Source organism: Astyanax mexicanus, chromosome 16, assembly GCF_023375975.1.
Source record: "Astyanax mexicanus isolate ESR-SI-001 chromosome 16, AstMex3_surface, whole genome shotgun sequence".
Taxonomy (NCBI): Eukaryota; Metazoa; Chordata; class Actinopteri; order Characiformes; family Acestrorhamphidae; genus Astyanax; species Astyanax mexicanus.
In genome coordinates this window covers 14499824-14523940 of record NC_064423.1, presented here as the reverse complement: position 1 = coordinate 14523940, position 24117 = coordinate 14499824, and the positions used below count along the sequence as shown (strand labels likewise).

The window sequence follows — 24117 nt, the reverse complement described above, 5'->3', positions numbered from 1 at the left end:
TTCCGCTCAGCCATACAGCATTTAAGGTGGAGCGTAGTTAATAACCTTAAACATCAACTTTAATTAATTAATGAAACCTGTTAACGCTAGCTAGCCAATTAAAATGCTAATATATTAACTTTATTACCTTATTCCTTTTACTTATGCTACTTTTTATCTTTACTATTGTAAGCTAAAAACTATAAATGGTGAACCAACCTATTAACTTTATTAATGGCTCACCAATAATGGCTTTGATAATGGCAACATATAACATATAGCTAACCATATATACATATATACAACCAATAAACTGTATTAATACTAACTAATCAAAATCTATTACTGCCCAAAATGTGAAATAAATATATAAAACTTAAATGTTTTTATGTTAACTTATTACTTTAATGCTACACTATGTATTGTAATAAGTAATGCTAATGTTTATATATGTTGTTTATACATTCAAGCTGTTTAACCTTTACTTTACTTTTACTAATGTTAACTGCATAAATCTAATATTATTGAATATTATTACATATATATTTTTCGTTTTAGGTAATTAGCTTATCAAACATATAAAAAACAGCTAGTTCAGTGTATCACTTTACTCTCATCACAAAAAAAAACATTAAAAACAACCTTTTTCAGACTGACTGAGATGAATAAGATATGGCAGGTGGACGCCATCTACAGACCTAAACCCACACTGTCTCTAACAGCACTAGAAAACATATGAGTTAAATGCAGGGCACTTACAGAATTATTACAGGATTTTATGTGACTTTGCAGTTTGAGTTAAAATAAAAGAGAGGCTATTGTACATTTGTAGATAAATATCTATTCAATCAAAAAAGTAATAGTAGTGATAGTGGATTGTTCTCAGCTGTACTAAAAAAATCCAGATCCATTTATCAGAATATATGGAATCAGAATCTAAATATCTGAATATATATATATATATTTTTATATAAAACTAATAAGCATTGTAAAAACTAGTCACGTGTTTGTTTCACAGAATGTGTTTTATGCATCTTGCAAATTCAACTACTGCAAATTCAAGGTATGTAAAAAAAAAGAGTGAATGGAGATACAATCTTTTTATGTAGCTTTAACAAAAGTTAAACAACATTCAACACGCAATTATAACCAAACTCCCTGGGGCTAAAATGTCTAATCATCTTCTTTTTGCACCCTTTTCTTAAAATTCCTGCCTTAAGGGTGAGCTGATAATGTTTCAGTCTACACAAAAGTACACAGCGCGTATTTTCATGAGATAAAGAAAGATTATCAAATTACACTGAACTGTCCAATGTAGAGTCCAGATCCATTAATCACATTCACATACATATATAAAATATAAATATAATATGAATTAATATTTAACACACAAGGGGTCGCGTTTGTTAACCTTATGTTTATAAGTTTTATGTGCTGCACGCACTGTTGCACAGAATGCGTTTTTATCACTACGCACTTTTAGGCGCGTTGCGCGCTTTTACGCACGGAATGAGTTCTTACGCACGGTAAGCGCTTTTATGCACGGTGCGCGCTTTTACGCACGGTGCGCGCTTTTACGCACGGTGCGAACTTTTAAGCACGGTGCGAGCTTTTAAGCACGGTTCGAGCTTTTACGAACGGAATGCGTTTTTACGCACGGTGCGCGTTTTTACGCACGGAATGCGTTTTTACGCACGGTGCGCGTTTTTACGCACGGAATGCGTTTTTACGCACGGTGCGCGTTTTTACGCACGGAATGCGTTTTTACGCACGGTGCGCGCTTTTACGCACAATCGATTACGCCTTTTTCCTAAGTTTGATATCCAATTACTCCATAATTATACAGTAATATCACTTGATATGCATGACATTAATAGTATGGAATGTCTTCTTCAAGGATTTTATGGTCTGATTTGATAATTAGATTTTTTTCACTTAAACAAAAACCGAATGGACATTTTTGGTATCCAATTACTCCAAAATGATTCAGTAATATCACTTAAAACATATATCTTGGCCACATGAGAACGAGATCTTTAAGAATAAAGTGATATGATAACCGTTTGATTTGCTTATTTAATAGCACTTCATACATTTCCAAAATGTTACACTGTTCTACATATAGGCAGTAGTCTTTCTGGTGTATCTGCGTTTATTAGACATGGTTAAATTATGTTTATTTAGCTGTAAAACTAGTTTCTGTTCCATTTTCAGTCTCTGCAGGAGATGCGCGTGCTTCTACTCCTCAGGGTGCGCTGTGCACGCGGCTTAGACGCGCACCGTAAACACGGTTTAGACGCACACTCCAGTGTAGACAGCGCAACCGAGCGTTTTCTAAATGCAGATGGCGTGACCGCGGTGATTTTTTCTGTTCGTCTTTTTTCTGTTATATCGTTTTCTTTCACAGCAGCGCGTTTAGCTCCTCTGAACAATATATAACTCTCCATTCTCAACTCCATCCGAAACCTGCGAGCTCCAGTTGCAGTAACTTCCGGGGCACACAAATGGGTCAAGTTTAAAAATCAAAATAATTAAAAATAAAATAGAAAATCTGAAAAGTGCCTAAAAATGTTCCTGGTTTTTACCATATTTTGGCCATTACATGTTCAATTGAATAATTAAAGTGCCTTAAATGAATTGTGTAAAGGCTTCTCAGTAATATTAATTCATAGAATTGACTCTGAATTATTTAATATTAGAGTGATAAGCCTTCAAATTTGAGTATGTAATTTCTGGCGGAAAATGGTAAAAATAGGCTTGGAGCTTAAGAGGTAAAATTAAAAAGCAGTTGCTGCAAATATAATGAAAACACCTTTTCTTTCCTCCATCCAACCGTTTTTAGAAATGATATGGTGATGAAATGTAAAATGTTGATTCAAAAGGCAGAAGGTTGAGGACATTATGTTGATAGAACATTAAAAAATTCAACGTTAGCACAACCAATGAACATTAAATGTTGATTCAACTATGTTTCAATGTTGAAACAACAACAGACATTACTTTAGTCATATTTCAACCACATTTCAGCGCTGAAGGTCAGTTGTGTGCCAGCTGGGAAGGAATGGGCAATAATAATAATTAATTGCTGCACCAATTTCCCCCTTTCTAAAAATATACAATGCCCTTAAGTTATCTACACTGTAAACCCAGAAGTTGTTTGAACTCAAATAAATTAAGTCTGGTTTACACAAAATTGGAGATTTCTAAACAATACTCAACTTTTTTGAGTTGTGGGCACATATATACATTAAAACTGAGATCTTTGAGTTGAACCAACTTATAATAACTGAGTTTAGTCTGTTGCCATTAACAGCTTCTTTTCCATTGGCTTCTGCCACAATCTATTTGCATACTGGGTGTGTCCAACAGTTACTGACACTCACCATCAGTGTGTAGTGATTCACCCGGGGCTACCTTAGGTAAACTTGTAGATCACAGATTATGATTAAATACTTGCTCTCTGTGTTGTAGGCTGTAGAACAAGCCTCATTTACTGAGCTGCAGTAACTCTGTGTTCTCGCTGTGCTCTCAGTACTTTTAGTTGTTTACTGTTTTCTTTCATCTACTTTTCTATGTGTATTTAAAACAAATAGTTGAATGAAACCAGAAAGAAGACTAAATACAAGTTCAGGAAAATATTAATTTTAAATATGTTTGTGTATGTATTTGTTAAGTTCACTGTACTTAAAAAATATTTTACATGAACTTAAAATTTATTAGGTAATCGGTTACGACAAAAGTTTTGAGTTCAGTCAACTTATCGGGTTTTACAGTGTAGTTAACCGGCTGCTAGGATGCTGAACTAGGTAGCGCTCCACATATGGGTTGGTTGAAGGGTTGTCCCAATTCTTAGAGGAAGGATTTCACCCCTTCACACTAAAAAAGAGAGGTACAGGTATAAAAAAGAAATCGGATTGGATTAATATAGTTTTTTGTCGTTTACCTGTTTTATATTTCTATATTCTTTTATTGACAATTAATTTAATTTAACTTAATTTCTTTAATACTGTTTTTACTGCTTAATGCTGTTTTATGCTTCTTTCGACCAAAACATAAACATCTTGTATCTCAGCAGTGTCTGTGCTAGAGTATAATAAACACCATGACTGGTGATGCAAGTGGCACCAACATTGGTCAAAGCCAGCTCTAATTATGCCTACACATAGTAAAGGCCTGTCTTCATAATTGTCCCACTATGAGGAACAGTAGTGACATTTAGGCCTAAGCTTATGCATTCATACGAATGTGACGTGGCAGTGTTGAGTAAATGTGGACTAATTCTGACTAATTCGGATTATGACAAAAAGCTAAATATGCGACTCTGGCCAAAAGCTGCTTTAGACTGGCTGAGTTACGAGGTGCATTCCAGTATAATTCTACTGATCCTTCAGAGAGCACACGGTAGGTTTAAGAGGTACTATTTATAATATAGATATAGAAGCAAACTGTTTATTGTTCTATTTGTTTTGCTGGCTGAGATTAGATAAAATTTGCAACTATAATTATCACAGTCATTGTCATTCCTTTTCTCTCTAATGAGCCAATTTTCTTCACAGTGCTACGAAGAGTTGCCAGCAGACACCTGGACCTAATAGAGGAGCTGACTGTTGCTCAGGCAAGATGGTGCAGGAAATATGCGTCTTCTTCTTTTCTTTCACTGCTCTTGGGGTGCTTCATGTCATGAACACGGTTCCAGCATTTCAAGAGTAAGTTTTCTTTAAGGTTTTAATGTATTAATTTCTATATAGAAAATAGTCCAATTTATGGATTACCTTATTTTTCAATTATTATTTGTCGTCTTTTTCTTTTTACAAAAGCACAGCATAAGGAATGAGAAAACACCCCAAAATAAAAAAGGCAAGTGAAATATAGCTAAAACAAAACAAAAGAAAAAAAAAAGGAAAAGAAAAAAGTCAAGATGGCCGATAAGGAAACAATGCTCAGTTCTCTCACAATCTGTCACAATCTGTTTTAACAATGTTCTGACCAGCCCGGTGGACCTTGTATCATCTAATAAGCTCATACAAGGTCCACCGGGCTGGTCAGAACATTGTTAAAACAGTGTTGAAACCCTTTTTCAGAGATAAAAGCTTTTTACAGCTTGACAGAAAAAAACAGTTCTTACATCATCCATGCTACATTTTTAACTGTCTACAGGAAACATTAAACATTTTCAGAAAATGTCGAGATTTGTTTTTTTTTTCACAAAAAAAAGAAATTGAAAAAGAATAATCACAGTGCATGATGTATGCAACTAAAAACAAAACATCGCAACGAGACAAATCAACAAAGCACACAATCCTGCATACATAGGGCTTGAACTCTTGTGAACCCTTTAGAATATTCTATATTTCTGTAAAACATGGTGGTGGTAGTATTGGGTAGGACAGCTTGCCTTCATTGATAGAACAAAGCATTCTGAATTATATCAGATAATTCCTTAGAAAAATGTCAGGATATTGAATCTAAAGAAAAGGTGGGTCCTGCAGCTGAAATGTAGTCTATAATGTAAATGCTATTATGTTATCTATGTTTTGGACTGAACTGATGCCTGAGTGGGGGTGTTTTTCACTGTGTGACACTAGAGGGCAACAAAAGCAAAACAATTAGAACTAGTGATTCCCACTATACTTCCCTGCATTGCTGTATGCTTTAAAAGACTGCAGTGTTGATGCAGGGTTTTGTTCCAAACAACCAGCAGCACATGTTTCATTAATTAGTCAGTCTTTGATTAACTGATATCATGTGCTTCTTCTTGGCTGTATTGAACACCTGCAGCCACACGGGTTCTTTGCGGTTTGTTTGGACATCCCTGCTTTAAAATAAAAACCAAAAATTGCATTCTGCGAGCAAGAATAGAAATGCTTAAATCCAAAAATATATATATTTGAATGACTCAAAATGAAAACTGAGTTAAAATAAAAAAATATTGCATTATCCTGATTTCAGGACACGCTAACAAGCAAACTAATTACGCTAATTTCTAGATTGTTTGGTCTTCTAAATGTTTGCCTTTTAAAGCTCAAGAGAAGTCTAGATGAATTCATCAAACAAAAGCAAACTAATCATTTAAAGATTATGTAAATGTAATCTGCATTACATGTCGAACTGTTTATGCCATCACTTTTGGCATCTTGCTGTTCACATGACCGGACAAAGCTCCAGGGCGACCTTTGACCACATAGTGAGATTACTAGGACTGTTGGAATGTTCATGTGCTCACAAGTCTGGAGTATATGTGGACAGATTAATGGACTGAAGGCCATGTTTTAATTTAAATAAAATCAGTTTTTCAGTAGTTGTTATAGAACCACAGTAAAACAGGGGAATCCCTTATTAGTTATTAACAAACAAAACAAAATATCTGCATATCATAATTCTGTATTAGTAGTGTTTTTCCTTCTTGGGTAATACAATTAAATGCCAAAAGTCAAAGTCAAGGAACAAGTATTTTGCCCCAAGACTTGGAGAGATGCCGTCCAGAAATGTTAAGAAATGTTAAATTACTGCACAACTTCAGAACTGAAATGTCCCATTCCAGGCCTCAATTAAACCAAAAATCATAAAATCGTAAAAATATCCATTATATTAGTAATTATATATATTAGCATTTACAGACCTGTCCCAAACCACTCCTTAGACTCTGCACTGCCCCTCTCAATGTACTCTCTGGTGATGTCAACAACATGTAGTGATACAGGGGAAGAGACAGGTCACATGGTTTTTAAAGAGGCATGGCACCGGGCCTGCTACTATCCCGTGAATTCTGGCATGTCGGTGTACTTCTCTACAGACAGTACGCAAGCTGTGTGTGTGCTTTTGCACATCTGTGTCAGCAATGGGTGTAACTTAAAGTAACTTAATACATAATAGGGATGCACAAAAATCAAGATTTATTTATTTATTTTGTTTAAGCTGAACAAAATACAAAGAATGGATTTTGCAGGCTTTAATGAAGCAAATTATTCATATTTATTTATTTAGAAATGTTATAGAATTATAATTTAAAAATATTTATGGAGCAATAAACGTATTTAATTTCACAGCAGATGTCCTGTTCTCTGTTTGGCTCCGTGTTTTTTTTTCTTATCTCCTGTTTGTTTTCCCAGCCATGTGTTCCCTAGCACATGGCTCTCTGTGTTCTCCTTTCTTCCCACATGTGCCCATTTGTAACCATGCCCCCTCGTTAGCGATCCCAGGTGTTTTCTATTCATCGTGTGTACTTATAGTCCCTTTGTTTCTAGCATGGTTGACTGGTCTGGTTTTACATGTCTGTCTGATACTATTCCTTGTTTATTTGTCTAAGGATATTCTGTGTATCTCATTGTTAAGTTTTGTTTTGTTATTGTTTAATGAATTACCTGTATTCACATCTGCCTCCTTATTTTCTTCTCTTCCTGCTGCTGCAGCTGTGACTAATGTGATTTGATTGTGTTATCTAAAATGTCATTCTTCTGGAAAAATTACTTATTTGGCTGAGCACTGAAAGTCCTTTCTGCCATTTTCAGACAAATTATTTTAGTTGCCAAATATTCAGTGCATTTCTAATACACACATTTTTAAAGGGGTGTCCACAAATATTTGGATGTAAGGACAGTTTCACAGATAATGATTAAGTGGAGAAAGAGGGAAAAGTTTTTGTAGCACTTTCTACCAGTGTTTAACTAGCTGTGACTGTTCTAGTCAGCCAGTCCTGCCTCTGAGTGTTCTAGACCAATTAGTGTAGAGCGGCATTCCCCATAGAGCCATCTCTTTTCTTCCAGATCTCCCTTATGCACTCCCATGTTAATCGTGTTTTTTCCAGAATTTTAGACCTTTTAATTAAATCTTAATAGATTTCAGAGGGGCTCGCATTTGCATACTTGCGTCACACGCAACCTGGGTGGGGATTCCTGATACACCTGTGTTTCCTGTATATACACCTGTATTGACAATGTCAAGTTAGCCAGCTGATTAATTTGCACAGTGCAAATTAGTGCACAGCTGCTAGTTTTGAACAGGTCACCATCAAATCATATAATCAGAATATTTATATTTTCCTTTCAATAGAAAATCTCCATTCAAGATGCTGTGCAATACAAGATTTGGCTTAATTCCTGTCTGGGAAGCTGCTCCGCAGTGTAGTATATTTTAATACATATGCAACAATGAATGGGAGTCAAAGGAAAAAAAGGAGTATGATATAAAAAATGGGTCTTATTTGGCTTTATGTAATTCTGAAATGGTACCTGGCTCTTTATAACTCTGTATTTTCAAACCTGCAGGCCTACAGCCATTATGCAGACTGGATTTGGAGTTCTACTGATCGTGTTCATCCTGATCTACCTCGCCTCTCGCTACAATCCACCAAAGGATCCCTTGTTCTACGGTATGAGTTTCGTCACCACTAATCACTTGATTCTTTCAGTCGTTCTCAAAAATATCTCAAACGCCCGTAAGCCAGTTCAACCGTTTGATATGTCACCGGGAATTTGTTCTGTCCAATAAGAGATGTCAGAAACCTTTATCGAGACGGAAAAGGACTTTTCTTTAGTAACAAGGGAAGGTAGGTCACACATCTACGTGAATGGCTCTCATTGTGTATTCATTTAGCAAAGCAGATTACCTTGATCAGGATCAGAGGAGAGCTCTAACCCAAACTGGCATTCCAGTGGAATGACTCACCGTCAGAATGTGAGAATCTGCATTATCTGGCATCCCAGTTCAGCCTAAAACCTGCTTTACGACACAACATGGAGAAAACAGCATATAGTAATTAGAGAATGTCACTATTATACACTAATCAGTAAGAAGGTGAATAAGTTTGTAAGTCCCTCCTGTGCCACCAAAACAGCTCTGACAAGTCTAAGTAGGACTTGATACAGAGACAGTGTTGCTCCATTTTGCCGAGTTTTATTTTTGTTCATTTCTTTCTACTGAATAGTTTAAGCTGATGTCACTTACATTTTTGAATGTGTTAATTTTTGGGTGTTTTCACACCAGAAAGTGTGGACCAGAATCCACACCTAAGTTTGTTCTTTTGTTACCAATGAATATGAAGTATAGAGAGTAGGTGTGTGACGATATTTAGGGGTGCGCGAGATTAAAACGTGACAATATTTCTTCTCAAGCTTAAACCTGTCTCTTTTTAAGAGGGATCTGGCAACACAGTAGCGATAGCAGTGAGTGTGGTGGCTGAGCAGAGAGAGCAGCTCTTAGCAGAAGAGGACTTTTGAGAGAAACCAGTCTGTAAAGTTTGCGTTAAATGATTTTTCATTTTTGACGTTTTCTTTCAAATTTTATTTTTAAATCTCGTCTCGTTCTCGTGAACCCAGTATTGTGTCTCGTCTTGTCTCGTAATATTAGTGTATCGTCACACCCCTAATAGAGAGACACGTAGCTGATGATGACGACAGGATGTATTAAAGTACTTTAGTCCCCTTACTAAACTGCCTGCCGTGTGAAACCAAAACTAACCAGATCAAATAAACACAATACAGTCTCCCTATAATTCATATTTATTCAGCTGTAGAATGTTAGTTACGAGTTTTGCTTTGAGTTGCTTTGCTTTCAGGTGTTGTGAAGAATTCTAGCTCTCTGTCAGAATTTGATTCCCCTTTGTGGACCCGTGCACCCTGTGGCAGAATCAGTTTAAAGATTCTCCTCAGATTCCTTTTATTTTTATATAAATAAGAGTTAATCTACTGATACAGTAAATACATGAATTCCCAGTCTAAGCTTTTGTGTCCATACTGCTGTGTGACGTGCCTGCACGCAAAGGGGAGTCGGATTTCGGCACAGCACCAATTCTGTTTTGCTCTGGTTTGTTTAAAACTGACTTAGCTTTCTGTAATTGGAGTAAGTGTTACTTAAAACAATAGTAACAGGAAAAGAACTGGTGTTGTTGTTCTGGAATCTCCTTTATACACATAGAGCAGTATGGATGCGACAGATTATGCTGATGATGTCTGTATCTACTGTAACTGTAGATTTACACTTATTTATAAACAGAAGAAAAAGGAATTTGAGGCACTAGATCTAGAAATCTGACAAACTAATCAAATCTACAAATCAATCAAATGAGAACAAACTAGCCTAACCAACCAAATCGTCCCACATAGCTTGTTTTAACACGCAGACTACAGTCCGATATACTTACCACTGTACGGCAAAAGAGCTAGCTAGCCCTTAACAAAGTTAGCGGCAAATGCTAATACTGCTGCAGCAGTGCTAACCAGGGTTAGTAGCAAGCTACAGTTCGATAAAAATCTGACAAACCAATCAAATCTACAAATCAATCAAATTATAGGGAAATGCAAGAGAACAAACTAGCTTAACTAACCAAGCCAAAACTAAGCAGACTAAATGTACACAACATAACAAAACATAAGCCTTGCTTTAGACTTTGGTCCAGAATTGTTCCAGATTCTTACACTTGCCCATTTTACCTGCTTTAAAACATCAACTTACAAAAAAATACTGTTCACTTGCTGACTAATACAGTTAATCCATCCCTCAGAAGATGCTATTAAACTCTGGCAGTGGTTTTAATGTTGTTAATATGTTTTACTTGTAATCTATCGTTGTACTGTACATTTTGCATCCTCTTTTATACTCATCCTCACTGAAAGAAGACTAAAACGACATTTGTGAACGACTATTCCATTTTTCCTGCATACCAGCCCTATCACTGATATACAATGTGGTGATATTTCTACAGCAGCTTGAGAATAGGATGTCTCAAAGTCACCTGGTGCACCGCGGAATTTAACGCTAATCCCCGGCTAGGATGGGGGAATCGATAGAGCCTATCTTACCTGTTAGCTAGGTAAGCTAAACCAAGCCCTCCTGAGGATTATAAGGGCATATCTCCTGCAGAATGAGGCCAAAAGAGTCAGACAGAGAGAATGCCACTATCAGGCAGTATATCAGCGCTCAGCAGACCCGTCTTACACACCGGCAATGCGGCTCTTCCCCGCTCGACCTCATATCAGCTAGGCCCTCCATCAGATACTTGTGGATGCCAGCATAAGGACATTTGACAACATCTGCTCTCGTAATTCAACCATGAAATTGAACACCGAGCAGATATCTGCACAAATCCGTTGCACAAGCCACGCACTTCTGTTCTTGCTTGTGTTCTGTCACTTTCTTTTCCTTGCATTTGCGTGATGTGATGATGAAAAAAGACCTGCAGCTTTTTTTTCCCTTGAGCTTGGAGGGTAAACATGCATCGGTTTAGATAAAACAATAGAATACAGTAATAATATGAATTACAATTCATGCTTATTTTTGTTAAAAGGTAAAAAAAAGGATTTTTTTAAACAAGCATGAATAAAAAAAACCCTGTTATAAGGTGCACTATAAATGAATGTCAGTTTTGTGGATTCTGAAAAAAAAAAATCTTTTAAAGTTAAACAAGCGCTGGATATTAATCTACACAGATTATCAACATCCATCCGTTTATTAACAATAAGCTTAGATTTCCAGATTTCCACTAAGGATGGGTGCAGCAGCATTAGCATTAGCAAATAACCGCTAGCGGGTTGCCAGGTATAGGCAACAGCATGCCAACATTGTGCTGAAGCCATGGAAACGGGAGAGCTGACTATTTTTCTTCTTCTCTTTTGTTATCTGCTATTAAATATTAATCAAGCTCTGATTGGTCAGCTTGATTTGAACAAATCTGTAAAACACAGAAAACAGAGCTGCCTCAGACTGAAAAAAATTAAAACAATGTTGCTTTAAAGGATCTGCTGCTAACATCTTGATAACAGACAGACCACAGGACACCTACAGGTCTGGAAAGGTCAGAGCTGTTGTGGTGGCACAGAGGGACCTACACAATATTAAGTATAAATATAACCCCCAAGAATACAGACATCATTAAGTTGTTGCTGCAGTGCAAGAAATCAATAGCTGGTAAAATCATAAAGATTGTGGTCCCTGTGTCAAAGAGGTCATTGCGATTAAGTCTTTACAATAAAATAAAGCTTCAGACTGTGTTTCTGTGTAAAAATAGTCCTGTTTTGTGTAAGAGTGATAATTGTGCTGTTTGTGGCGCAGGTGAAGGCCTATTGATTAAAGCCTACAATTATTTAAAATCAGAATTTGAAAAGAGCTGTGAAAGAGTGTAATTATACATAAGTCTTCTGTCTCTCTAAAGCCTTGAAAAACAAGAAAATTAGGTGAAAAGTAATTGGTGTACCTGTAGGGTCGACTCGAGAGCTTCTGAATACCATCAGTCATTTCTTCAGCAGTATTCCACTATTCTTTGAGTCAATGCAAACCTTTCTACTGACATATTACACAATGTGCTATGTGCCAGTTCCTGAAAAAAAAAAACTTCTTAGAAATCCATATTAATACCAAGAAATTCTTATTATAACATTATCACAGCTTATATAACAACTTGCTCTTTCCCCTTATGACTCCTAGTTTGATGCTGATCAGCACAATCATCTGTTAGCGGATGTATCAGAGCTGGGGATCTGGTTCTTTCCTATATGCATATTGGCTAATTTTTTTATATTGGCCACTAGATAGTGAATGTGGCACTTCATGGCAAAGAACTCTCTGAGGATGTGAGAAATAGAAATGTTGCTCTTTACAAAGATTAAATATTTGCATAAATGTGAGGGGAGCAATCCCTTTTATTGGATATTGTAGGTCAAATTAAAGAGACTGTTAGCATTTTTCCACCAATGTGAAAAGTAGGTTCCGGAACCAGCAACTTTCGTATATACGTATATTCTTATGAAATACTAGGTTCTTCAGCATGAACCGTGGGAATATGCTGTCAGTGCACACCCTCTATAGGGTAAAAATTTACCTCAAAAGATAAATTAAAATAATAATAATAAAAAAATGACATGGAACCTTAAGACCACCAATATTAAACTGATTATTCTTTTCACAGTATTCGCAGTGTTTTCCTTCACCTGTGTCATCGACATCGTAAGTGCTTTGGAACATGACGGCTATATCTCAGGATTCATGGACTTCTACCGGAAAGTGGTCAGTAACAGGCTCATCAGCCCGAGCTTCACTAGCCATGCTCTCCATCTGAGCTCTATCTGATGTTGGTTTGCCTGTCCTCCAGGGGGAGCCGTACCTCGGATCAGCATATGCCATCATGATGTGCTACTGGGATGGAATAGTACACTTCATCATGTACCTGGTGCTGATACGCCGCATGTCTGGCAGGTGGGTATGATGTTTTGGTGTTCAAAACTAGGTAGTGTCTTTAGATCCTTGAAGCACTCAAGCTGCGTCTAACAAGGTACAAGTAACAAGGAAGCTTGTGAGCACCATGTAGCACAGTGTAAACTACCTAAATGTTACTAAACTTTATACAAAAGTCAGATATGGGCAACAGTGATGAGTCTTTTTTTATTTTCAGGAAGCCGTACCGCAATTTGGGCCTATTCTGGGCAGGATCACTATTAGCCAACATGGTTGTGTTTTTGTTGGGGATAATTGTGGGTAAGTTAAAGTGTTTAAAACATTGTTTTTGTAACATGTTGGAGGCAGGATGCAAATTATTGTTGATTTGTTCTCCATTAAAAAAACTGAAAAGTGTTTTTTTGGCAAGCTTAGATTTACAGCTTTCCACTGTCTGACAGCGGTACACTGAGAAAACAGTGTGATATTAGCTAGCGGTTTGTCTCACGTAGCTTGTTTTAACATGGTAAACGTGCAGCCTACAGTCTGATAGACTCGCCTCTGAATGACGAAAGAGCTAGTGCTTAGTGGGTAATGCTAATTCTGCTCCAGCACTGCTAGGTGGGGTTAGCAGCAGGCTACAGGCCGATATACTCGCCTCTGAATGGTAAAAGAGCTAGTGCTTAGCAGCTAATGCTGCTCCAGCAGTGCTAGGGAGTATTAGAAGCAGGCTACAGGCCGATATACTCACCTCTGAACGGTGAAAGCACTAGCGCTTTGTGCAATTAGCGGGTAATGCTAATGCTGAGCTAAACTGAAACTCCAGTATAATGCTGTACTTCAGTGGAGTGGCTCAAAACAAATAGCAATAATACATGAAAGCAGGGTTTAACACTACAGTTTCAAACAAAAAGCACAACAGAGAACAAAGGAACACATGGGAAACAGGAAACACCTGGGGAAGAAAATGAGGGAATGAGGTAACAAACAAGGTGAGAACACTAATGACTGGGTGGGGCTAGGCTGGAGACAAGGGAGGAGGCAAGACAAAAAAAATAACAAGGCAATGTGCTAGTGGACCACATGGGGAGGAAAACAAGAGCAGAAAGGACAAAAAATAGAAAACACAAGACAGACATTGGCTTGAGAGGCGTGAGAGTTTTACAGCAAATATTTATACAAATAAGATATTTAGTCTCTACATTGTAGATGAATATTAAAGACTTAAAAACTATTCAGATTGAACAATAATATAAGCTTTTGCACCTTAAGTTGCATTTAAAACATCACTGTTGTCCCAAAGTACTGTAATGTAATTGCAGGTAAATATGGCTCAGAGATCTATCCTGCCTTCTGGATCAACATGCCCTTCTTACTGCTGCCTATTTGGGGAGCTGTTCGCCTGTTCCAGAAGCCCAGAGAGCTGCTTGTTGTTGCTGCATCTAAGGTATGCTAATTACATTTGGTACAATTGTAATGAATGATGTATGCTATGTGGTTAAATGCTTGTGAACAACCCTTTTAAAGAATGTGTTCAGCTAAAGTTCTTTAACTTGCACTAATTGCTGACATAAATGTGCAAGTCCACACATATAGTGCAGTCTAGTGTATAGAAGTATTCCCATTATAATAGGACCACCTAGAGCAAATGAACATGACATTCATGGACTACAGAGATATAAATCCCCCAGCATTAAGCTGTGGAACAGTGAAACTATATTCTCTGAAATGATGGTCCTCCATTTAGTGCTTTTGGGTAGTTGGAGATTAAGTAGTAATACTCTTGTCGCTAAAAGCAATCAAACCTTCACATTGATGCTCCAGTATCTAGTACAAAGCATTTCCTGGACAGTAGAAACAGCTACTCCAACAAAAGAAGGATTAACCCATGTGTAAAGTTCTGGATTTCAGAAGCAATGAATGAAATGAATGAGCAAGTGTCCCATTATCTTTTCCCATATCTTCATGGTCATGTCCTGTAGGCGGAACGTGAACAGAAGAAAGTCCTGATCTGGCGTCCTCTGGACCTCATACTTGTGATCTACCTTCTGGGCATCATGGTCCTCACATTGCTCAGAGGATTGGTGAGTCACAGTTCTCAACCATCATATTTGTCCCTCTTTGAAATGACCAGATTCTGAAGGTGCTTTCAAACTTTCCAGTTCCAAAGAGACACACTGGGTCAACTGAGCAAACTTCTGTTTCGGAACTAATGTAGTCAAATATATAAAATGTAACAAATATACAGTGGTGCTTAGAACATTTGTGAACTCTTTAGAATTTTCAATATTTCTGCTTTAATAGGACCTAAAACATCATTAGATTTTCATAAAACTCCTGAAAGTAGATAAAGAGAACCCAGTTAAACAAATTAGACAAACATATGATGCTTGGTCACTCATTATTTATTAAGAAAAAATGATCCAATGAACTGAATCTGAAGAGAAGGTGGGTCATGCAACAAGACAATGACCCGAAGCACACAAGTCGTTCTATTTAGTCATTCTTTCTCCTCCCACATTACCGAGCATGCAAGTAAGATGACTTGTCTGGACTTCATACAGCCTGATAACCTAGAATGCACCTCTCAGCAGTATCAGCGGAGGAGAAAGTACCTACCTGTATGCTATACACTTTGAAAACAGTACTGCTGTGTGATAAAATAAAGTTTGGAGATATTTTTGGGCGAGAATATACTAGTTTTGACTTCAGATAAGTGGTTTATTTGTTAAACAAGCAATTATGTCAAAATGTGCTCCTACATTTTCTGAACATCACTTTCCGCTCCCCTAAAAGTGAGTGACTTCATCAAGTACGCAGCTGTTCCAATTACAAAATAAAGTCCGGTGTTCTACTGTCCTTGGGAGTATGAACTCTTGAGTCGAACTTGCCACGTCTGTTCTTGCTAAGTACGGTAGTCCGAACTTGTGTACTCTGTATTGAGAAACGGCCAGTGTTTCCACCTGTCCTTGTATCCACACCCTCTCGTTACCTTCCCCAGATGTTTTCTGTTTCGTTTATCCCTGTGTATTTATAGCCCTTTTGTTTCTAGCATGGTCGTTGTATGATAACATGTCTGTTAGGTTGCTAGTGTTTCTTTCGCTAAGAGAGAAGTATAGGAAAGAAGGAAAAAGGGGAGGGAACTTGAGGAATTTGGGCTGGAGTTCTGAACTGCTTGACTGAAGGAGCGTGCAGTAATATCCCCCCCTTTTGAGGAAGTGGTAGAATAGAAGAAGGTTGTTGGGGAGGTGGTGGGTTGTGAAATGTCGTCATGAAAGGTATGTAGTTACAGCTGGTATTTATAAGGCGGTTGATTGATAAGCGGTGGAGTTAGAGCATGGTCCTTCTTCCAAACTTTTGTTATTACATAACATAATTTGTTTTCTGTCTAATCTGTGTAATCCATGTATCTATGTAGTTTTGATTTTGTTTATCTTGCCTGTTTAATAAATAACTTGCATTTACGTCCGCCTCCTCGTCTTCCTTCTGCAACCCCTGACGGGTTCACAAACTTTCAAGCACCACTGTATGAACTTTGGGTTTTGAACTCTGGATTTGTGTTTTTTCAGCTTTCCTCAATACCATTGCATTTGTTTCAGGATTCAAATGATGAATGCTTCAAGCTTAGCCTCCCGGAAATGTCAGATTTCAAGGCAGATTTTATTGTTTTTCTCATTGCAGGCAGTTCTGGATTGCCCAGTGGAAGTCTTCACATCATACGTGAATGAGTATGAGCCATATTTAAAGGATCCTGCAGGCTTCCCCAAGGTTATGGTAAGAACAATTTGTTTGAGTGAGGTTTTCTCTGCAACAGTAACTGTATGGTTTCCAGTAATCTCATTTAAACTGTGCAGATAACCATATCACCCTAACACATTCAAACAGAAGTGCTTGGGGCGAGCTCCGAGCTTGCTTTACCTCCAACCCCTTCTACCCAGAAAAGCAGCAGTGATCTGATCACCATTATTCAGTATTAGCAGACACAGTATGAAGGGTGAACTCTTCTCGAGATTCAGCCTCTCTCCACTGCCACCCAATCTGTCTCTGTTGATGGTGCCAGGCCACATCAGCGTCAGACATGTTTTGGTTTTGTTTGGCTCAGGGTTTTAGCCGGGCCAAAAGGTTATCAAGAGTTCTCTTTCTGGTTGGAGTCGAGGCGTGATGGCAGGCCATCGATCAGGCAGGAGCTGCGCTGTGAGGAGTTGATAAGCTAATCTTTCCCTCGAGTGCAGAATGAAGCCCTCTACTGAAACCCCCACCCCACCAAACACACACACAGACACACAAATACACACTAATATACACAGACAGAGGAGATAGACCTTGTGCAATGTGTGTCTGTGTCTGAGTGTTTAAAGATAAAGAGTCAATTGTGTTCATTTTTATACAGTGCTAATATGTGTAAACTAGATACAGTGGATACAGTGGTGAAAAAGTCTTTGCCCCCTTCATGATTTCTTATTTTTTGTCACTCTTCTTTATCTCTCAATTATTTTTATTTATCATCAAGCAAATTTAAATATTAATCAAAGACAACACACGTTTCCACAAAAATAAAATTTTTAATGGAGGTTTTTATTATTAAGGGATAAAAAAAAAATCAAACCTACAAGGCCCTATGTTATAGCATTCAAGCGTTTGCGGTAACTTGCAATGAGTCTTTCACTGCACTATGGTGGAATTTTGGTCCACTCGCCTTTACAGAAATTTTTGTAATTTCGCCACATTGGAGGGTTTTCCAGCAGTAATTTTTTGTTGGCCAGCCACAGCTGGGAAGGTTCACCACTGTTCCACGTTTTCACCATTTGTGGATAATGGCTTTCACTGTAGTTCGCTGGAGTCCCAAAACTTTAGAAATGGCTTTATAACCTTTTCCAGACTGATAGACCTTTTAAATGTAATTTATTTGTCATTTGTTCCTGAATTTCCTTAGATATTGGCATGATGTCTAGGTTTTGAGTATCTTTTAGTCTACTTAATTTTGTCAGGCAGCACCTATTTAAGCGATTTTCTGATTGAGAACAGGTGTGGCAGTAATCAGGCCTGGGTGTGGCTAGAGAAATTGAACTCAGGTGTGATAAACCACAGTAAAGTTATGTTTTAACTGGGGGGCAAACACTTGTTCAACCAGGGCCATTTTCTCTGTTAATAATGAAAACATTTATTTAAAAACTACTGCATTTTGTTTTTACTTATGTTGTCTTTGACTAATATTTTAATTAGTTTGATAATCTGAAACATTTAAGAGTTACATGCAAAAAACACAATCACTGGTTGTTTTATAATATGATCAGCTCCACTGACCATATAGGAACACTGTGTACTGTAGTTCTATAATCAAAGGTCAGTTCAAGCTTTACCTTTATTAAAACTTCCATTCTTTTCAGAAGATTAGTTAGTTACTTTCAGTACTTCTGCAAGAGTTTTCTCCACAACTAAAAAAAATCAGCTTTAGAAGCTGCTTCTTACCTGCCAAGTTCTCCCAAACACATTCAATAAAGTTGAGAAATGGACTCTCGAAATGATTTTCAACAGGCCAAAATTGCCTTGTATATAATCTTGTTAGATTAACTTCCCCTAAACGTTATCAAAAAAACTAACACTGCACATCACCCTGAACACACCATTACCACTGTGAAACATGCTGGTGGTAGCATCATGCTGTGGGAATACATTTCTTCACCAGGAATAGGGAAGCTGATCAGAGTTGATGGGAAAATGAATGGCACTCAATATAGGGCAAATTTTGCAGGAAAACCTGATAGAGGTTGCAAAAGACTTGAGACTGAGATGTAGATTCACCTTCCAGCAAGTCATTACACTGTGTCTTTATTTAATGATGAATAGACCAATAGAAATGCTCCAAAATGGCCTGGTATGAACTCTTTTTACACTGACGTCCACTAAAAGTTAAGAACTGATTTTTTTATACGTCAGCAAAGATTATACTAGAGTTTGTAGGAGTTTGGTGCGTGACTGTCTGTGTGTGTTTGTGTGTGTGCTGAAGCCTGAGCTTCAGTTGCCCTTCTAAATCACTGATGCTGATAAACCACTGCAGACACATGCCCCGGCACAGCGCAGACTCTCTCCACTGAGAACAGCAGGGCATATTTGATTGGCTCGCTCTCCTCTCCCCTCATTCATTAGGATTCATCAAGGCCACAGTGAAGTGTATAAGCAATTTTCCGAAGGTATATCTGGATCCCATTACTGCGGCAACATGACTTTCATGCTTCAGTAATTCACTTAGCAGGTCTTCGCTCAAAGTCGTCCGCTTGTTTCTTTCTCTTTACATACAAGTTGTTGCAGTTTAATGACTCTGATTGACGACACATTGACTCAGGTTGTGTGTGCGTGCGATGGCTCGGTGACGTGGGCGTGATTGTGAGCGAGGGAATTCGGCCCGGGCGCTTCTCTCGGTATGCTGAGGGAGTAGCCGAGCTGCAGAAGCGATGGTGCCCTTGAGGATGAAGTTGAACTGCATTAATTTGTGATCTGAGCAGTGCAGAGTGGAGTAGGCCACATACGGAGCTGCTGCATGTTCTGAGCTGCACTGATCTCTGCTGTAGATGCTGGTGCTGCTGTTCCATGCTCTGCCCCTGCTGGGAGCGTTTGTGTACGGACTGATAACCCCTGGCTGCACCTGGATGCTGGACTGGACCATGTATGTTGCTGGCGCCATAGTACAGGTAAAGTGCTGCACAGTACACAAACATGACTGAACAGATCCGAGAAACATACACTACTAACCCCTTAAATCCTTTAATTGATCAATCACCAATCGATTATACTTAGGCCATGTCCAAACGAATCAGGATATTTAAAAAAACTAAGGTTTTTGGCATTTTTAAAATGTTCTTTATCCACACAGAAAGGCCATACCACACAAAAACACTGAAATGAACATTCCAACCAATATTACAATAAGTAACTGCTTTACATACTTGCTGTACTATTTCTGAGACATATTTGTGAGTGGCAAAAGTATGTGAACTTTTGGTTTCAGTATCCAGTATGACCCCGCTTTGCATCAATAACATCACGTAATTGTTTCTGGTAACTCTTTCACAGGCCTAAGGAATTTTACCCCATTCTTCTTGAACCATTCTTTGGTAGAATGACTTTGTATTGTGTTGCTGCATGACCCACCTTTTCTTCAGATTCAGTTCATGGACAGACGTCCTGACATTTCCTTAAGAATTCTCTGACAATATACAAAATTCAAGGTATCATTAATGATGGCAAGACATCCAGGGCCAAAGGCAGCAAAACTGGCTCAAACCATGATACTATCACCACCATGTTTAACAGATGGGAAAATAATCTTTTGATGGAATGCAGCACTTTCCTTTCTCCACACATGACGCTTTTCATTTAAACCAAAAAGTTTCATTTTGGTCTCATATGTCCACAAAACATTTTTTCCAACAGCATTGTCCACATGATCATTAGCAAACTCCAGATGAGGAACAATGTTCTTCTTGGAGAGCATTGGCTTTTTCCTTGTAATCCAGCTGTGCACAGCATTGTTGTTCAGTATTCTCCTGAAGGTGGACTCAAGAACATTTACATTAAAGGCCTTCAGTTGCTTTGAAGTTACCCTGGGTTTTTTTTGAAACCTTGTTGACTATTACTTGCCTTGTTCTTGAAGTGATCTTTATTGGTCGACCACTCCCACTCCCCCATTTGTACACAATCTGTCTGGCTATGTATTGTCCAAAGAGCTCAAACTCTTTACAGAGATGTTTTCGTAACCTTTTCCAGCCTGATGAGCATCAATAAGACTTTGATAGATCCCTGTTCTTTTAATAAAACAGGGTGCCCACTCACACCTGATTGTCATCCTAATTTCAGCTTCAAATAAAGTGCTAATCCTAGAGATTCACATACATTTGCCACTCACAGAATATGTGATATTGGAGCCTTTTTCTTGATTAAATATATGACCAAATTTATTTTTTGTCTTATTTGTTAGCTGGGTCCTCTTTAACTACTTTTAGGACATATGTGAATGTCTGATGATGTTTTAGGTAATATTTATGCAGAAAAATGAGAAAAAAAAAATCTAAGTGGTTCACACACCACTGTAGGACCAGGATGGAGAATTGTATCCTGCTCCTTCATCTGTTTCATCTTGTCTGTCCATTACTATCAGCAATCCCCACCCACCGCACCGTGTATTATTTTTCATATTGTGTGGAAGGTTGTGTGGAAGTTTAATATCTATGGTGATGTTATAGAAAAGAGGCCATCAAACATGACTATGATCAAAGGCCTGGTCTGTAGAAGCTCATCTGGCTCCCTCTCGCTCTCGGTATGAGGGCAAAGCTGCCAGGGGAGTCAGCATTTCTAATCAAAGCAGCACACGCAACCGTGCTCTACTGCAGCCTCCGCTGTAGATGCTCAGCTGTAGATACTAATGAATGTGGCTGAACCTCAAAGAGGAAGAGGACAACATCATACTTCAGTCCCTTCGCCTCAGCCTTTGAGCCATGTAGAGCATTTCTGACTGTCTCTACAGTGGATCTGGGGTTTGCTCTTAATTATTAAAAAATATATGATATTTTACAGATTCTACAAATGTAGAATTTATTAGCTAATAGGATTAATAAGTGCAAGACTTAATATCAAGAAGTTAAATTAAGTTAAGTTAGTAAAGAGACGCTGAGTCACTAACAATTTAAAGTCTTAAAGTCTTAAATAGGGACGGATTATGTGTTGTGTTAAATCTGCCGTTCAGATATAAGGCAATAAAAAGATCATTGTTGATTGACTGTGAGCTATTGACTGATATGTAAGCTACTTTATAGCACAGAGACATCGTATATCCATATATCAGTAGCAGGGCTGGGTATCATTTAAAAAAAAAAATACTGATACAGACATTTTCGTTACAGTACCTTGAATTTGATACCTAAACAGTACTTTTTAAAAATACCTTTTTCTAAATAGCAACCAAAAATAAAAAAAATACAAAAAGCAGTAATTATTTTCACACAACTTATTTATTTAACAGCAAACATGAGAATTGTTATTCTCATACTCTCATTAAAAGAGAGCAAAATGCATATTACTTCCGAATAATTACTTCATAATATTTCAGGTTTTTCATATATTATTATTTTTTTTTTTCAGATCGGCACAATTAAACTATATTTATATTAGTGATGTCAATCACTTAACCCTCCTATTATGTTAATTTGTCAGGAACAGCAATGGTGTTCATGGTGCTCATGGTAACCCGGTGTGTTTAATTATCCGAAAGATGTGTGAAACAGGCAGTGTAAATATTTTATTACTAACACTATTGCAATATTTAGTGCAATGGTGCTCCTTGCCTCTAACAGGTAATGGTTCAATTAGGATAATTCACTCGTTTTGTATTTAAAAAGTACATGTTCAAACTTTTTTGTAATTTCTTTTTTTAACTAATTTATTACTTTTAAAAGACAAACATTTAAAACACAATACATTTACATAATATTATGCAAAACATAACATTGCAATTTTGTTTTAGTTTTTGCAGGGGGTGGTTACAAATATGTGAGATGAACCATTTTCATATTATACATTGATTATACTAATTAAGGCGAGCAAAAGAAGTTTCATATTGAAAAAAGGTCAGTTTAACCTGTAACATAACAAAAGGGTTAAAAATGAATAAAAATAATTTTACTGCTTAAATTTTCGAGTATTATTATGAGGGGACTGTAATAAAAATGCAGTGTGGTTTAGGTCTGGCAGACTACATCATTTTTTACTGTATTATAATATCCCAGCTTAGAGAGGGAAAGAGAGAGAGAGAGAGAGAGAGAGAGAGAGAGAGAGAGAGACGGCGCGAGTGAGAAAGAGAGTGGTTGAAAGACAGAGAGAGTGAGATAGAAGGAGAGACAGTGTAAATGTGAGCGAGTGAGTGAGAGAGAGACAGTACGTACGGCTGAGAGATTTCAGTGCAGCGACAGTATGTTGACAATTTTTATGATCTGCGTTTTTTGTGCGCTCATTGCTTGTGTGTGCCAGGGCCGTCTGGATTTAAATATGTTTTACAGTTTTTTTTTATAAAATAATGATAAGATACCAAAGGTTGAATAATAAACCTACTGTTTTAACCTACTAAAAAGTCAAAAAATATAATAAACAGTTAATCAATGATACTTAATCAGCATGCTTTACTAAAATACAAACTAATAATTCTGACCCATGTATTGGTTTGTGGTGTGTAGTAACAGTGTAGCATTTAGCTAGGGCTGGGCAATATGGTAAAACATTTTGTATCACGATACTTAAAGACATTTTCACAATACACAGTATTTATTTCAATAATGTTATCGGAGTCAAAGTGCATCAGAAGTGACAGATCTTTAAAAAATAAAATGCTGATTCATACTGAGTACAGTTCAAACTATAATGTATAGTGTATACTGTATACGATACCATTTATTTAATTAAACTAAACTAAATATGCCCTCTATAATGAAACATCCAGTAGGGCCAGAGTCCTCTGAAAGCATGGATAATATCCCGGATATACTTTGATATACTAAATTGATCATAATACAATAAAGTATTATCATATTGCCCACCTCCAGTACTAGCCTTGTGTGGTCTCTGTTTAATTTCCTCTGCAGACTCAGTGGTGTCACGTCGGAGCCTCTCTGCACCCGCGCACAGCCGAGGCGCTCCACACTCCAGAGTCGACCCTGCTGCCCGTGCTCCTCCTTAACCTGCTGTACGCTCTGGGCCCGCTGCTGCTGGCCCTGCGATGCACAGGGGACCCGGCCTACTTCCTGTCCACTGCACCTGTGGGTCAGCACAACAATGAGAAGAAGTGGAGTTAAACTGTGCATATCTAAAACAGACACGGATAAAGATGAGTTTAAACTGCAGTACAAAAGATGAATATCACTAATGCTTCAAAAGAAGCTAAAACAATCTCTGTATCTGTCTCTTTTATTATTCTCTGATTTCATGAATTAAATAAAACAATGTAATGTA

At 37.6% G+C, this 24117-nt stretch overlaps 1 protein-coding gene across 2 annotated transcripts; it reads left to right on the top strand.

Annotated features, from left to right (window-relative positions):
* Positions 1 to 4277: 4277 nt before the first annotated feature.
* tm6sf2b (transmembrane 6 superfamily member 2b) lies at positions 4278 to 24117 on the top strand. 2 transcript variants are annotated; one of them, XM_049465937.1, is made up of 11 exons: positions 4278 to 4393; positions 4536 to 4685; positions 8244 to 8347; positions 12878 to 12975; positions 13061 to 13164; positions 13361 to 13443; positions 14445 to 14569; positions 15105 to 15206; positions 16804 to 16896; positions 19692 to 19811; positions 23751 to 24117. In XM_049465937.1, exons 1-11 carry the CDS (start codon positions 4293 to 4295, stop codon positions 23958 to 23960), a joined length of 1290 nt encoding a protein of 429 aa, XP_049321894.1. In that variant the 5' UTR covers positions 4278 to 4292; the 3' UTR covers positions 23961 to 24117. The 2 variants fall into 2 exon arrangements, with proteins under 2 accessions (XP_049321894.1, XP_007252702.2); XM_007252640.4 differs by having other exon boundaries at positions 4281 to 4380.